This window comes from Anser cygnoides, chromosome 1 (genome assembly GCF_040182565.1).
Source record: "Anser cygnoides isolate HZ-2024a breed goose chromosome 1, Taihu_goose_T2T_genome, whole genome shotgun sequence".
NCBI classification, from domain to species: domain Eukaryota; kingdom Metazoa; phylum Chordata; class Aves; order Anseriformes; family Anatidae; genus Anser; species Anser cygnoides.
In genome coordinates, this window is record NC_089873.1 from 148161076 (window position 1) to 148177414 (window position 16339).

The 16339-nt window shown below is 40.5% G+C and overlaps 1 protein-coding gene across 21 annotated transcripts in view; it reads right to left on the bottom strand.

Annotated features, from left to right (window-relative positions):
* MCF2L (MCF.2 cell line derived transforming sequence like) overlaps positions 1-16339 on the bottom strand; it is a 161612-nt gene that overhangs the window by 34641 nt on the left and 110632 nt on the right. For 20 of the 21 annotated variants that reach the window (XM_066990508.1, XM_048077869.2, XM_048077873.2 and 17 more), the window contains one exon: positions 5558-5648. In XM_066990508.1, coding sequence (XP_066846609.1) covers positions 5558-5648 — 91 coding nt within the window. Of the gene's footprint in view, positions 1-5557; positions 5649-5833; positions 6398-16339 lie in introns of those variants that run through there. The other variant, XM_066990517.1, reaches the window with a different exon arrangement.

A 16339-nucleotide genomic window follows, 5' to 3' on the forward strand; every position in this document is an offset into this window, starting at 1 on the left:
TGTCTCAACTATTGTACTTTAATACATATGCAAAAGAGACCAGGGAAGCAAACAAAGAGAAAAAAACCAAAATACTGCCAAACACTGTCATATTTTTAGTATCCTCTACTTAAATCAGCGTAGTACCTATTCTATCCTAGCCTGGCCCACATATTCCCTTATCTCACTTGCATCAGCACTGGCATTTGTTTGATGCTTCGCAACACTTTGTGGGACTAACTTTGTCTGTTCATCTCTCTTCATCACTTCCACATCCAGGCAGGCAAGTGCTGATTCCAAAGATATAGAAGAAGATACAGACGCACGTGATCATCAGACTTGAAACAGATCCGAACAGATCCAGAGTTTACAAACAGCATAACTCCTAAAGCAAAACTTTCCAGTACAGGAGATCTTTGCTGCTCTAAGGCTACCCCAAACCTGGAACATGGGAAGAACCTTCACTTGCTGAGCAAAACAGGAGCTGCCTTAACAGTAAAATTTAGTGCATATAATCTTGATCACCATTTTGCTTCTCAGAAAATTAATGACACATCATCTGCCTGTAGCACCAGTACTGACCCTGCTGATACAGGAGCTCCCAACAAGGAGCTGCTGAAGGCACTACGCCATCTTAGCCCCAGCAGCCAGGCTGAAGGGCGATCCCACCCACTCTTGCCTGACCAACTAGCGGGCAGAAGTCACTTTCAAAGGAGGAATAATCTCACTGAATTGCATATTTTACAACAGTCACCAAAGTGGGGGCAGGCAGGCAGTAAGATAGGATGTGGTGCTGCCAAAATCCTCCTCTGTTCTCCTAGGGAGAAGCTGCCCGCACATAGGCCGAATGGCGCGGTGGCCTGGGCCTACAGCCAGGTGTCAGTCACTACAGCCTTCAGCGGCATACACTGGGGGGGAGCTTTTGGAAAGGACAAACAACACTTGAGTTTTCACATCTCAAGTTTCCTCCTGCGGTGCCTCGGGCTTATTTATTATACAGAGGAATTACATACAAAGCTATACATACTTTGTTTTAACTGCATCTCAGTCAGTAAAGTTGCTGCTGTTCAGTCCCACAGAGCAATTCACTTGCCTGCCTCGGTACTCAGGAACGTTTTATACTCCTACACAGCAAAGGAAAGCTGCTCTGATAAACAGCTAACCCAAGCCTCTTTCCCTTCCCCTTCCTAGGTAAACAGCCAGCTTTCAGAAATCTTATCTGAAAAGCGTGAGCCACCAAAGAGCTAATTCTTAACTCAGCTTCAGTTGTTCCGTCATAAAGTACATGGAACAGCACTGTTTTGCACTTTATGAACTGCCTCAATGTACCCACATTACCAATCCTTGTGGTGGTGTTTTTCCTCTTCGCTTAGTGGTATGCCATAAGCCACAGGACACTTCTTTCCAAAATACTTCTATTTCTGTGTATAAAGGAGCTAATAAGTAGGTGGTGTTCCCCCCAGCCTTTTTTTTTTTTTTGGAAAAACTGTTTATTCCTGGTTAGAATGAAGGCTTTCACACAGGCTTCTTGTCAAGGAAGAATCCTGAATTAAAAACAATTCATAAGAAGACCAGTTTGATCTCTAGTTTTAAAAACACTGAGCTGGTTTGCATTAGGTGATATTACTACTTGTGATATTATGACCCTGCTTTCAGAGTTTAAGTCTCTTCTCAAGTCTCTTTTCAGAGTTTAAGTCTCTTCTCTCCCCCCCCCCTTTTTTTTTGTACTAAAAAAACATGTAATAAAAAGCAAAAAAGGCTGACTATACCAGGAAAACTGTGAAAGTGCCTGAACATATGATGCTTTCAAAACATTCAAAGCAATAAAGACAAAAGCATACAGCATCTCAAAATAACCATTTTAGTTTATCATTTACTAGAACCATTCAGAACAATAGCTACAAAATTCATACAAATAGCGTTATAGCTTAATCATACTGTCAAGAGTTTGTTTTGAACCTGAGCAAAAATGCCTTTGATAAGAAACTTGACTGGGGGCTGAAAGAACAGTTTTCTCAAACATAACCCATACTAACTGTTAAGTATCATTAGAGTTTTCAGGACACGATGCAAAGAGCTAGCAAGATACTGGGCTAGCAGGAAATCCTGTCCATAACATAAAATAATGCCTTTCATGACCATGGAGCATTGGTTATGAAACACATCTATCCTCCATCATCAACTCACTAAGAAACTCAATTTCTCTCTCTACAAACAAGGCCAAAGAACCCAATGTTGGATTACTGTAATTCACTGTTTCTCACCTTGGATGTCAAACCAACGATAAGACTCCAGATGGCACAAAAACAGGACTGTCTGGCTCCTGTAAGGTTTAGGCTGGTATTAGCACTTCAGTCTCTCCTTTGGCTTCTAGTCTTCTACTGCCAGCTTAAGGTCTTGGCCCTAATCTTCAAAGCAATTAATGGGCTAGGCCTCTGTTACAGTGAGCACTGTGTTTTGAGCAGCTAGAAAAACACTGTGCTCTGGACAATGCAGTCCAAAACAGAAAGCATGAAACCTGCATGCAATGCATCCTACACTGAAGATAGCAAATCACAAAGCAAACTTCTACAGGAGGTTGGATGAAACCCAAGCCTTGTCACATTTAGAAAGGGCTGCAAACCTGCATAACTGGGTACCACTTTCTCACTACCTGAGTGACCTTCATACCAACTGCTTCTTCAAGAGCTGTTGCCCACACAGATGTTACTCCCTAAACTGCATGTGTAAGGAAGTTTATTTCCTCTGGACTTTCAATCTGTGCCTGATGGATGGCTGTGAGTGAAACTTTTAATGATGCTGAGTGTGCATTTTGTTCGTACAAATGGCTGAGCTCACACTTAAACCTTAAGATGGAGGAAGACAGTGAAGGCAGCACAACAGATGTAGATGCAGACAAGGTGAAGCCATAGGTTTTTGTTACTGTTTTTGTTTTAAGAAAGCACACTGGAACTATGAACAGAGCAGCGTGAAACCCCAAAACACATTGATTAGTGTTATGCTTTGCTCCTACTCTGTGGACTAAATATTGCTTCCTTGGGTCTGATAGCACTAGGAGAGAAAAAAGGGTGGTAGGGTTGGGGAGAGTCATTTATGACCACATGAAAAGGAGATCTGTTTGTCGGGCGTTCATCATTCACCCATCTTCAGATTGGACAATATGGAACCATTTTACCAGGTTACGTGACTGCTCCTCCTTACAGTCTCATTCAGAAGCCATGCCTTCTTTCCACAGCAAAAGAAAGATTTTTCACATTAATTTCAGGTTGAAACAACAACAACGATTCTTTCTTTATTAGCTTTGTTTCAAAGCATACTTCCAACACCTACTAGTATTTACCAGTGTGTGTGGTTCACACACACATTTGTGTTTTATCTTATAGTCAAAACTCTTCACAACACAAAAACACACATTAGTAAGAATTTTTGTTTAGCAGCTGCTCACTGCTTACAAATATATTTTTTAAAGTTGCTAGGATATCAGTGATGGGCAGATGCTCTAGACAGGATATTCCTGTTGGGCAATGCTCCAGCTACTGTACCCTCTCCTAGCATCTCTGATCAAAAGGGTCAATCCCCTCAGTGTGATCAGAGAAAAAAAATCAGGAAAGGTGGCAGGGTAGACATTGCAGGAGCTAGTACAAATGAGCCAACAGCTGAAACTCTCTTCTCAAATAACGTGAGACTAATATCCTCATACACAGCAATAAGCATAAGCAATCAGCAATCACATCTTCTAGAGATAACAGGCTTTCAGATATAAAGTGTTTTCTGAAGAGCCCAAATGGCAGTCTTCTGTTGGTGATCAAGCATCTGACTATATGATGGATAGGAGAAACAAACAAACAGGATTTAAGCCTCTAGTTACCCTTGAGCCACTTAAAATAATTGTCAGCAAAACCCAGAGAAACCCTCATGACATTGGCACAAGATTTGCGTTATGTTTTTTCTTCTTCTTTTTTAAATGAATGGACAGCAGACACCTACTTAGAGTTCAATTATAGCAAATACTATACTAAAGATACAGTGGACAATGGCAGATAAGGACTTGTCACTATATTTTTTTTTTTTTTTGGAATGGGAGGGTAAAACTTTCAAGCGTTAAGGGATGATGTGATTATTGTGAAACCCAACAGGAGTATTGCCACGTGCATCCACAGATGAAATACACACCCAAAGCTGAGCAAGTTTAGCAAAAGAAGCAAATATAGGAAAAGACAGTTCACCTAATAGGTTAGTTAGGAATTCAGTTAGGAATAATGATTTATCTTTTAAATAAAGCTCACAAAAGAATGAGAAAAAAGAGAAGTGACCCGTCATCAAAAGCACTGCAACCATCAGTGCACTCTGCACTTAAGACCCTTCCTCCAGGCAAAAGCATTAGGCACCAACACAGTCACTACAATTACAGTCAGGTTCTGCACACTGAGCTTCTAGGCAAAACAGTGCCCATTGGAGAAAAGTGATTGACAGACTCTAGAGATACAATCCTTTTTCTTTAATAACCCCAAGTTAAGCTATTGGCTTGCTCTATTGAAATCTGCTCAATGCTGCATCTCAGAAATTCAAAGTGAGTTGCAGAAGTGAATTTTGCTAATATTTCTGTATATTTTCAACGTTTTAACATCCCTAAAACATTTATCATGGAAAAAGTTGCTTTGCAGGTCATTACAAATTCATTTACAAAAGTTATATAGTGGAAGTACTTTTAGTAGTAAGTACTAAGTAGGAAGTACCTTTACCTTAAAGTACCTTTAAATAAGCACCTTTTAACTTGCAACAAACAAGCAACTCTTTGGTCAAAATGGGGCCAAACAAAAATTGAACTTATGTAATGAAGCTAAAATTTTGAAATGATGAAGCAATAAAAAAAAATAAAGATTCTTACAGCTCTGTCAGCGCTTACTGGAAAGATTATAAATACTAACGATTCAAGCCAGGACAAAAAGAAAACAAGCAGTATTACAACCACTTGACCACTTGATAAATACAAATGTATTTTCCTACTTGTGTAAGAAAAACAGCTTTAAGATTTAGTTTTATATTCAAAAATAGTTATTAAAATGGAGTAGAGACTGAAAGTAGCAGTGTGGGGTTATAGATCGATGAGAGTGTGTATTTAAGATATTTTGGCTTAAAGGTAACCCTTGTTTTTATTCAAACATCACAAGACCATCTTTTAATCTTCTAAACCTGATTTTCTTGGACAAGAGGTAAACTAAGTCAGGCCCCAAATTCTCAGCCAGTGAGAAGCAGATCTGAAGCTCAGCAAGATGCACAGGCAGCCCACGCAAGGACTAGCTCCCACCTGGGAGAGCCATACGCCGCGCGCGCACAAGCACGTGCTCTCCAAGTACCCTCTCAGGCCAATGTTATGAGCTGCAAACTGCATTAAAAGCATGACAAGGACACATGATGCTTGGCCCCAGTCAGGTGGGACACAAAAGAACTGCATACTTTGTGTCATATATCAGCTAACATTTTGCTGAAGAAAAAGTGCTTGCTGATTTTCTATTTATAAGGGAAAGGTTCAACATGGGAAGTTTTTTTTAAGGAGTTAATGTAAAACAGTACTCACTGTTATCCGCAGTATGGAAGCTTTCACAGAGGTCCATTTGTCCTGTCTGCGGTCTATGACAAGGATAAATCCAATCCCAGCATCTCGCAAACTAAGTTTGGAGGAGGAAAGAAGGAAAAAAAAAGAAAGTTCAGTTAAAAATACTAATGAAACTCCTCTGGTTCTCTCATTCCAAAAAGCAGAGTTATAAGCTCGGTTAAAAAAAAAAAGGCAGCTTGACCCTTTTGTGCAGAATCTTCATTATTTAAGGTATTTAGATGAACATATACTACACACCATTGGAAAGATGCAGCAGTCCCAAGTATGTCCCACAGAACTTCAAACCATATTCAAATCATGAATTGTTCTTTTTCCATGAAAGGTAATTTTCACATGTCTTGTGCAGGTATTATTTCAGATGAAAACAACACCCTTTGGTTCTCCATTGTTTTGGTGCTGATATAATCCCTGCTTCATGCTGTTTTCAACAACAAAGTCATTCTCCTTTTGCGTCTGCTTTCAACCTTCTGTTTGGATTGTCTTCCTCCTTACTAATATTTAAAATGCTTTAAAAACGCAGGTCTTTCTGATCATTCCACGATATTGCTCTGTGCATCTGAAATTCTCTCCTGCTTCCAGGTTACAAGCTTGTTTTCAGGTACATTTTGACATTCACCAAAGCAAGAAATCCCTGTGGCATTTAAAAACTCAAAGTCACAGATCATAAAAATGAGATAAGCTGCACTTCTCTGAAATGGAAACATCTGTGAGAAGGAGCACTCAAATCCTGGCGTACGGGTGACCTTTCTTGTTTGCCTGTGCTCAGCTGCATGTGCTACCGAGTACAAATAAAGGGATCTGCTCCTGTTTTGTAATTTCCCATCTAAGCCAATTGTGTAATGCCAGCAGCAGACCTTGCCGGCCAATCGCAATCAAAACGAAAACGACAGGCAAATACAAGGCAGACAGACTTGACTTTGTTTTTTTCTTGTCTATTTCGATGTTTTTAATCTCTCTGCTGCACTTTAATTGCAGATATTAATTTTACTGCAGGGCCTGCTGGCTCTACTATGTGAAGTTCTGGGAAATATTATGTATTGATTTGTCGTCATCGTACCTTAAAAATATAAGATAAAATCAACACAACACAATTTTAGGATCCTGTATTCAAAATTGCTGAATCATATGAAAATACCTGCTTTGCTTTATAGGATTGTGCTGATAGCATAATAACAGGAGGATGTCAAGGAGAATGAAAATTACAAGCATCTGGATGTGGCATCTAAAGCTGATCTTTAAAACTGCAAATTTAAACATGACTTACAGTCCATCCCCTCTCCTTTCGGAGCTGTACATCTCTCAGGTTTACAGACCAGATATTTTTGGAGGAACAAACAATCGGAAGTGCAAAGAAACATCAACACTTACTTTCTTTCAAAAGCAGAAAATAAGTCATTTTAACACAGGAATATTTGAAAAGCCACCCTCCTCACTGCCCACATTCAGCGCATGTTACTTAACTCTTGCCTCCGGGTTAGGATAACGCTGATAAACAACATCCGAGTGCTTGCCTGGTAAGCCTGAATAATGCTTGCAGACAAACGGGGCTTTATATTAGGAATATGCTTACCACTACAGTAAATTTCCACTATTTACTAAAGCTTCCCTTCTTCCTTCTCTTTCCTGATTTGAAGGGCAAGAGGAAGAAAAGGATCTAGATTGCTTTTAAGCATTTTCATGTACCCCATTAAAACTTCCCACCATTTTAATGTTTAGTCACTGAGCAAAATAAAATGCTAATAGCAAGCATGTTCCACAATAACCAGGTAACAAACCAAACTCGTTGGGTCGCACAGCCCAACGTGAATGAATGGAGTCCAAAACGTGCTATGACTGTTCCTACAACAGTTTGCATTTGAAAGTTTTAAGACTCCAAAAGAGCTGTTTTCCATAATCAGTGGAAGTCCGCAAGAGCCCTGAAATTTCTGCATACTTCCTTAGTGTGAAGCACAATCTCAGATCCCACAGAACAATACAATGTCTACATCACATTTCCAGAACCTACTGACATTGTTGTGTAACAGGAATAAAATTAAAGCCTCTGATAGAACAATCAGACTTCTTTTCAGGGCACAGGGAAGGACAGGCTCAGCTGGGGACCTGGAGAAGATTCGGACACCAGCTCCGCACAGACAAGTGTTCATCACCTGCCTCAGCACCTGCCATTTGGCAGAGCCTAATGTCAAAGACAAGTATTACCGAAGTGGGAGAGCTGACAAAGGAAAACACATCTCCAAGATAGCCCAAAAGGTGTCCTTAGCCAGCCTTTTTTGATTCAGAAGAAGGCTCCCCTCCAGGCTCAGAAATAAAAGCCACCATTTCCCAGCGCTGGCTAGAAGAGACTCAGCAGCAAAGTCTTGAGCACCTGACTTCAAGCCATTAGCCCTCTTACCAGGTTGCCTAAAAAATTAAATGCTCTATTCTGAACCTTTCACTGAGTTATGTCACTCAAAAATACATAACCTGTCAACTCCTAAGTCAAAATTTGACCCTCCCTGCCCTCAAAAACCTTTACATGTCATACAGAAGGATGTGAGACAGGAAAGCATGGAGAAAAACATAAAAGGTAAAGGAGAACTCCAGCTTGTTACCAGAAAATATCAGAAAGGTAACATAACAGTTCCCCTCACACATTCAGCTCTTCCTAAGTTTATGTTTATTACTTCAGATGCTCTGAAGGAAAGGGACTTTCAAACAGTTACTGTGGGAAAAAGATTTGTTACCCTGACAGCAGCGTCTTGTTGCAAAGGGCTGGTGATTGAGTCTGCGATCCAGCTCCAGCAAGTGGTAGGCAGGAAGCAACAAACCCAACTGAGACGTTGTGTACGACAAAGTTGGGAACACTAGGAAGCCAACAAAGCCGAGAACACTATGAAGACAACAAAGCTACGTATTCAAGAACAAGTAAACACTGGAAACAGGTCTGTTTGCCAGTCCAGCCTTGCTCAACTTCCCTGTCTTCCCCACCACCCACACCTGCATACACAGTTATGAGACAATTTCCAAGACGCCTCCATTCTGTGATGAATGGTACTCCGGTAACACGCATGTTTTCAATTTTTCATTGGCTCCTGATTTAACCGAGTGCCACCTGCCCCAATTTCCCTCAGCTGTATTTGTTCCACTCTACCCAAATATTCATTTCCTGACCTGTTCCCCTCCATTTGTCAGAGATGAAAGCATTTTGGCTTCTGTTCTGTGCGTGTGGCTCAGCAGAGGAACGGACGCAGCCTCTGATGGACACAGCCTGTTCCTGCTCGCAGAGCTTTACCCCATGCCTTGCTCCAGTTGTGTTGCGCTCAGACTTATCCCAGGTCTTCCCATGCATCTGTATCATGCTCCAATGGGTTTGTCAGCACCACCCGTGTTTGCTTCTGCCATTCATCACTTCAGCCAGCCTCACTCCATGCTGCCTGGTCCCAAGAGCAGCTTGCTGCCACTGCGTCCCACCAGACATGGTGAAGCCCCTGCTCAGGCCCTGGGCAGGGCAGGACACTTTTGATAACAGACTCTACTAACTCCCAAGAATCTGTGACCTGTGATTTAGGCAGATTTTTCTGAAGGTATTTTCTTGACACAAAGGCCCTCATTCTCCTAAGCATCAAGTCCCCAACCAAAGGATAGAGACACTTGAGCTTCTCAAACAAAGGGCTGGTTCAGCCTTTGAAAGCACAGTGAATTGTTCCCTCGCCCCTTGGGAACAACCTGATACGTGGCCAAATATTAAAACAAAAAACCTCAGGTGAGGCATCAGGAATGGAAAGAAAATTTGGCAGCTTTATAAATGACTGGAAGCCAACCCTTACAGTGAGAAACAGCAGGCAAGCTTAGCAGAAGCACCTGCCTATTAGGGCTCCTTGACATTTCCCTTACAACCTCTGTTTTTTTATTGTAAATGCATTAACTTGTATCCGGTGTACTTTCTGAAAGATAAATTATAAGCTTGTAATTCCAATTCAGTGTTTCCTTCCTCTGTTTCCCTCCTAACACAAGAAATACATCACGAGTTAAGGTCTGTTCTTCTGTTTACTCACCAGCACAAAGAACAGAACATTTTTAGCAAGGCAGAGAAACCACCCCAGCTCTGCAGGGAATACGTCCAGCAAGCTCACAAAGGTCAAGCCAGAAAGGTAGAAAGCAGGGCAAGGGGAGTAGGGGCCGCAGACGACAGATAATGGGAGAAAATGCAGCACAGGGTAGACTTTCTGCTCAGTCCGCTCCCTCCTCCTTGGTGAACCAGTGCAACACCATGTGGGGATGGTGAGAAAGCGAGGATGAAGTACCTGCCCAACAAGCACTGGCTTTTCCATGTAGAGCAGGACCTGAATTTTCCACTTTGTGGCTCCTCAGCTTTAGATTATAGGGACATCTCCCTCCCTGTCTAGTTTGCAAGACTTATGATCTCATGCACCTGGGGGAAAGGGTGGGAGAGCTTACAGTACATAGGACTGCAGAAAGGAACTTCCCTCTGGGGTATGTGGAAGCAATTACATAGTCACCATCTGAAAGATCCCTGCATTTCTCCAAGCTATGGGTGGTGACAACTGCTACACAAATAAGTTCCTATTGCTTTTACACTGCTGTATGGAAACTGCTTGCAGTTGCTCTTTCTTACCAACAAAACAGAGCAAATCTTCAGGTTTGTCACAGTAGCTTGATAATATCTTGTTTAAGGATGTTTGAAATGCAGGGCAACATTTCAGGTTAAGCAATTCCAGTTTAATACAAATTAGTTTCAGTCTTAAAGTCTTACTATTAAACAGTTGGCTTACATTATACTCAGGATCATTCCCCACCTTGACTACATCTGCCTATACACACAAAAGGACTAGGAATTCTTGCTTTCAATGGCTGAACAGCTATCTCAGCAGTAGGACTTCAGTAGTACTCTGTGAGGAATTACTGCATCAACTACACCAAGGCAGAGACTGCAGTGAACTGCAGGCAAATCACCACATTAGAAGCGGTCTATGGATCCCTAATACCCCAGCTCTTAAAGCTTACTCACTCTGTAGCTCATCACTAATCATAAATAAGAATCAGTGACATGCGGACATAGCTTGAAGAAATGTAGTATCTCTTCAAGCTGCTCACAAAACCTTCTGGTATACAACCTTCTGGTATACAACATATAATATACAATACCCTTCTGGTATACAACATGTAGGCCCTACGTAGGAAGCACTGTGGAACTGGCCCATCTGCCCATCACCGACCATCCTACTGCACCACAAAAGGGGCAACCATACAAGACATGGTGACAGATCATCTTAGGAATGGTACTGGCCACCCTGTCCATATAGCAGCTACATTTAGACTTGTGTATGTCATGAGAAAGGTTGTGTGGACCAGCTCTAAAAATTTTATATCTATCTATCTATCTATCATTCTTAAAGGTAGACTTGTGTCTAGTGCAGAAAATGATAAGTTGGAGCTCAAACAGGTTCATCGTATGAAAAGTAGACAGTCCTATAGCCTGAGCACTTCAAGCATCAATTGTTCCCATCATGCCCTAATGATGAAAATCCTCCCAGCAGCTACTGCTCTGAAGGCAGAATGGTATCATCCCATATATATATCATCCTATATTCAGCCATCAGAGCACAGGTTAGGGTAATCAAGAACAGCATTCCCTGTTACTTTGCTTAGGAAGAGGCTGTAGAAAACCAGACAATACTACCAAGGTTATCATTTCCCAAGAGAAACTTTGCATCCTACATTTTAAGATGCGTTTCAACTGATTGAATCTCAGCCACTTCAAAGACTACTTCCCATCTCTGCTGCCACTGCAAAGGATGTCTTCCAAGGGAAGTGAGGGAGGGGGGGCAAGAACTTTCTTTATCCTAAATGTCTCACAGATTCACAAAAATGAAAACATCAATGCCTTGGCAAGGAATGAAAGCAGAGACTTGCCTTCTCCTTAATGGCTTTTATAGGCTCTAGAATACAGTCAGATAATAAAGTGAAGAATGTGGTATTAATAAACCAATCTTTGCTATAGCAATTATGAAAAAAACAATCAGTCAAGCCCTATGGTGACAGGAACTCTAAGGTTGGTTTCACGTTAGCTGTTTTAATACAGGTTTTCCATCAAAATGAAGAGCAGCAACAATTCCCCCAGCATAGCCTTGTCCCATGTCTCCCATCCTTATGCCCTTTATATAGGAAAACCAAGACTTCTATTTGAGTTTTCGGTATGTTCTAGAGGATGCAGTACTTCCTAGAGCAGAAGAATTCAATAGTTTATGAACTCAAAGAAAAAAAAGTTAAATCGTAACATTAAAGTCTAGTACCTAGGCACTGGTAGTAATTAGATAGCAGTTTCACTGTCTTTTAATTCTTCATCGTTCATTATTGCAACACCTACTTTGTTTCAAAACTGGCCAATCCATCTGATTCCAATACAAACTGACCAGCTGGGTATTATTTTTTTTTTTTTTAGAAAGTCAGTAAGAATGAGAACACAAAACAACAACAACAAAATCAGATTTGACACTTTCCTGTAATTTTTGAAAGGTATTCTACTTCTTAATTTTCACATATATTTTTACTTGATCTAATCTTTGTATTTTGATCTTTGACAGCTTCTGACTATCCAAAGTGAGACCGAGATTAATGACTTCTTACCCTTGGTAACCACAACGCTTAAGGAAAATAAAATGGTTTTGTGCTTTCTTGAGTAAGTGATGGAAATAGGAGGCTATATCATGCTCCACAAAGCCCCAGTTTGAAAGCTTCAGATATCACAGGCTTTTATAGCTCATAATACCCAGCCTCACTGTAGAAGGCACACAAAGAAATCAATTTAGCGATTACAGGAACTGAAATAAAACTATAAACCAGGCATTGTTTGAGCTCTACACTGGACAATGAACTTGCTAGTTTCAATTGGTAAGGGAGCCTGTAGGTTTTAACACAGTATCTAAGCTGAATACTGCTTTGTAATGCTGTTGCCATTTCAGATGTTTTCTAAAACCCGCCACTTAAATTAGTACTTAAAAGCATTCAACTGAAAAATAGCCTGGAAAATAAAAATGCATTATAATGCTTTATAATGACAACATTACAAATGGTATTCCAAATATATTTTGTAAATGCACAAATCATACTTACACACCTAAGGCAAGTTGGAAGTGTTTTGAAAGCCAGAAGGTAGTATCTTCCAACTAATTATACTTGCTCTAAATTATCAAACTTTAAAATTGCATTTGCTATTTTTATGTCAGAAAATTTGTGTTTTGCATTGTTATCAAAACATCAGTGGCAAAGAAAAAAAATCTGCCAAGAAAATAAATAGAATGAAAGCATATTCCCAGAAGATGGTTGTATATGCAATTGCATGATACTGTGATGACATTTAATTGTTTTGACAGAAAATAGCATTTCGGTGCCAAAGTCTGCCACAGATGTATGACTGCACACATCCGAGAACAGAGCTGTTCCTAACAAGCATAACGTTTATGAACATACCATTTCTGAACACTCAAGTAAAGCTCTTTGGCTATCTAGCAGACCTCCAGAGCTCCCAAAGCAAACTGGCATGACATTTCAGCTCCAATTCACACCGTAGGCCTGACATCTCAGTTTGGATTCCCCCAGGAACCACTTCCTGTTGAGGTGTATAACCAGTCTATCAGATATCACTTTTTAATCCAGTAACATTTATGAGGGAAACAAACACACACAAACCAAACCAAAACCATAGAAACAATGAAGAGTGCCCCATCTTGTTACACATGGGGCAAAGTTGGAACACAATGATGACTTCTGCATAATTAAGATGGAATTGCTAACACTTCTGTCGTTATTTTTTTTTTTTTTAACCCATCTCTCTTCAGCTGAAAACTCTGAAGAAGTCAGATAGTGCAGGAAGCAGAGTTGAGGACGTGTCCATTGCTTCTGGTCTCCTTGGAAAACCACCCCTAGAGCATAGCATCCATGAACAGGCTCAGCCCATGCTCCCTGAGATGCCCAGCTTGGTGTAAAGTCACCGCACTGCAGCTTTATATCTCTGTACTCAAATCCCTGGAACTTGGGCAAAATTTGCCATCTCATCATTACTGTGTTTAACTAGGGAATTCCTGTACAGTGCTTTGACAACAGGCTATTGGTCTAGAACTATTTGTTATTTTGGATTATTTTGGATTCATTTTTGGATATTTTGGATTATTGGGCCATTTCACAGAGAGCTGAAGGCACTTCAACTGCAGAAGGAAAAATATACATAACCCAAATTTAGGCTGACAATTGTTCATAAAAAAATGACTGGAAAGAAGGAATTCCAGCAAAAGAAATTAAAAATGAAGCACTCAGAAGTGCTGCTATCCAAGGGCAGCCTCTAGTGGTCTGTCCAAAATCACTGAAATACCAAATAAAAATGTTTATATATAAAGCTCCTGGCAGTACCAGCTGCATTTCACCCAACACAGCTTATGTTGTCACACCCCATAACAGGAATATAACCTGTGAGCAAGGAGACAGCATTTCTCATTGATTCTTACATTTATAGTCTGATTTTAAAAATGAAATTAGAAACTGCTTTCCCCTAAACAAACAAAAAACACAACTAAATCGCTGTAGATGCAGCAACGTGCATACTATACTGCCCTCATTTTCATTTTACGATGGAATTTTTAGAATAAATGGATTTTTAAACGTGCACTGAAATCACAGCATTTGGACCTTCTCTTTACTTTGATACTTACTCCCTTCTTGTCAGAGAAACTGATGAAGCTGCATGGAAAACCTGTGTCTTTCTGTTGGAGCTGAACCTGTTAAAGTTTCTCATCATGAGATAAGGTTCAGATAAGAAATTTTTTTTCCTCCCCCCCCATGCATTTGTCCTTCCTTCTCCCTTTCCCAGTTAACTCTCCCTAAATCTTATCTAGAATACCACTGATGAAAAGCTTATCTGTTATTTTTAATATCATGCTTACTTTTGGTCTTGGTTGTTGCTAGTTCATGCCTCAGGAATATCTGAAATATTCATACCATATTTCATCTTGCTCAGAATTGGTCAATCATCAGATACACAAAATTGAACTTCAGGATCTCACAGCAAGCCAGCAGTATATACGAAAAGAAGAATTTAGATGCATGTTGGGTTGCGAGGTGGCATGAATAAATAATAAGAAAAACGTGTTAAGCAAATGATTGTAGTTTGCTCCTGAGGCAGAGAAGACTAGCAGAATCACAGAGCCTGGAATAGGAAAACAATGAAAATGATTTGGGGAGCTTTATAAGCATAGGCAAAATAATTGGGCATTAGTCTGTGTCAGCAAGAGAGACCTTGAAGGCCGTATAAGCAGGCAGACAGAGCAATGAATGCAACTCCAAAGAGCTTTGTCTAAGGGGTTGACAAAACTTCGGACATCTCCAAGCTTCACGGCGTCTCCTGCAATGACTGCAGCCCAGAATGCCAAGTCTGGTCATTCATATCTGCTCCAGCCCTACCCCTGTCCTGAAGATCCTTCACTCACCACAGGACTGTGACCACAAAAGCTCTTTGCATCTGCTTTCAAAGCAAGAACCTGCCAGGAAGATGGGTTCCTATCAGAGACGTACTGTAGATGAGGCGAGTGCCAGCTCACTGTGATCAGTAAAGCTGCTCTTAAGCCTTGGTCCCAAAGGAAAGCAAAGGTCTTTATCCTGCACAGCAGCAGGTCTCTTGAAATCATGCCACACAAATCCAAACATGGCTACTTGAGGCACTTGTATACAGCACTGCTTGTGCTTCTTGGCCAAATAAGCAGCACAGGCCCATAGTTTGTTTATTTTTAAGCATTTGCACTGATTCATATAGCATGCACAATCACATTTCTCTTTGCCTCCCCACTCAGCTTTAGATATGGGGGTCCCTATCTTCTCCATTATCTCTTATTATCTCCTGCTCTACCACCTCATAACACACTTGCACTTTCATGCCAATTCCTCCTTAAAATAAATGAAAAAACAATCAAACATTTGCTGATTGGAGCACAGTAAGGCTGGCTATATTCCATCATATATGCTGACATCCCTTCTGCTCCAAAAAGCTTATGCTGTCGATGAAGGGAGATGAAGGAATATAGCCAATGTTAGAATAAGAACTGAAGCATCCAGGCATCATCTTCCATATCCCCTTGTATCACATACACTGATTTCCTTTCCATCAGCCTTTTTGTACAGTAACTTAGCAAGTTTCACACCACTAAGGAATCACACACGCTAAAATCAGCATGGCTTAGATGCTTTTCCGCAGGTAAACGAAATAATCATTAAAAGACAAAGTCACTGCTTAACAGACCCTCTTTTAATGTGTGAAGTTAACTAGAGTACGTATTTTTAGAGAAGAACTTTTATTTTCTGACCAGAAAATTCAGTGTAATTTCTTCAGGCCACACAGAATTGCTTTTATAAGGACTGAAGAAAGACAACAATTTTGAGGACTCATTTAGACTTAACCACAGATGGCTGAAGTAGGCCATGTTATCCTTGAGGGACAATTAAGGATAAATAGGTCAGTAAAGGCGAAAGGGCTCCATGTTGGTTAAGCTTAAGTAAATATGAACAACAGAAAGCCCGAGTGCTCCTAGCTTTAGAACAATCAAGTCTGATTCCATAAAAGCATTTTTACACCAATTCAGAACTATGACATTGGAATAAAACATATTTCCAGTGCACTTCAACAACCACTAGTGCCATTGCACGAAGTACTGACACACGTTTTCTAGAAGGCTGCATGCTGTGTTTTAGGAAGGTGAG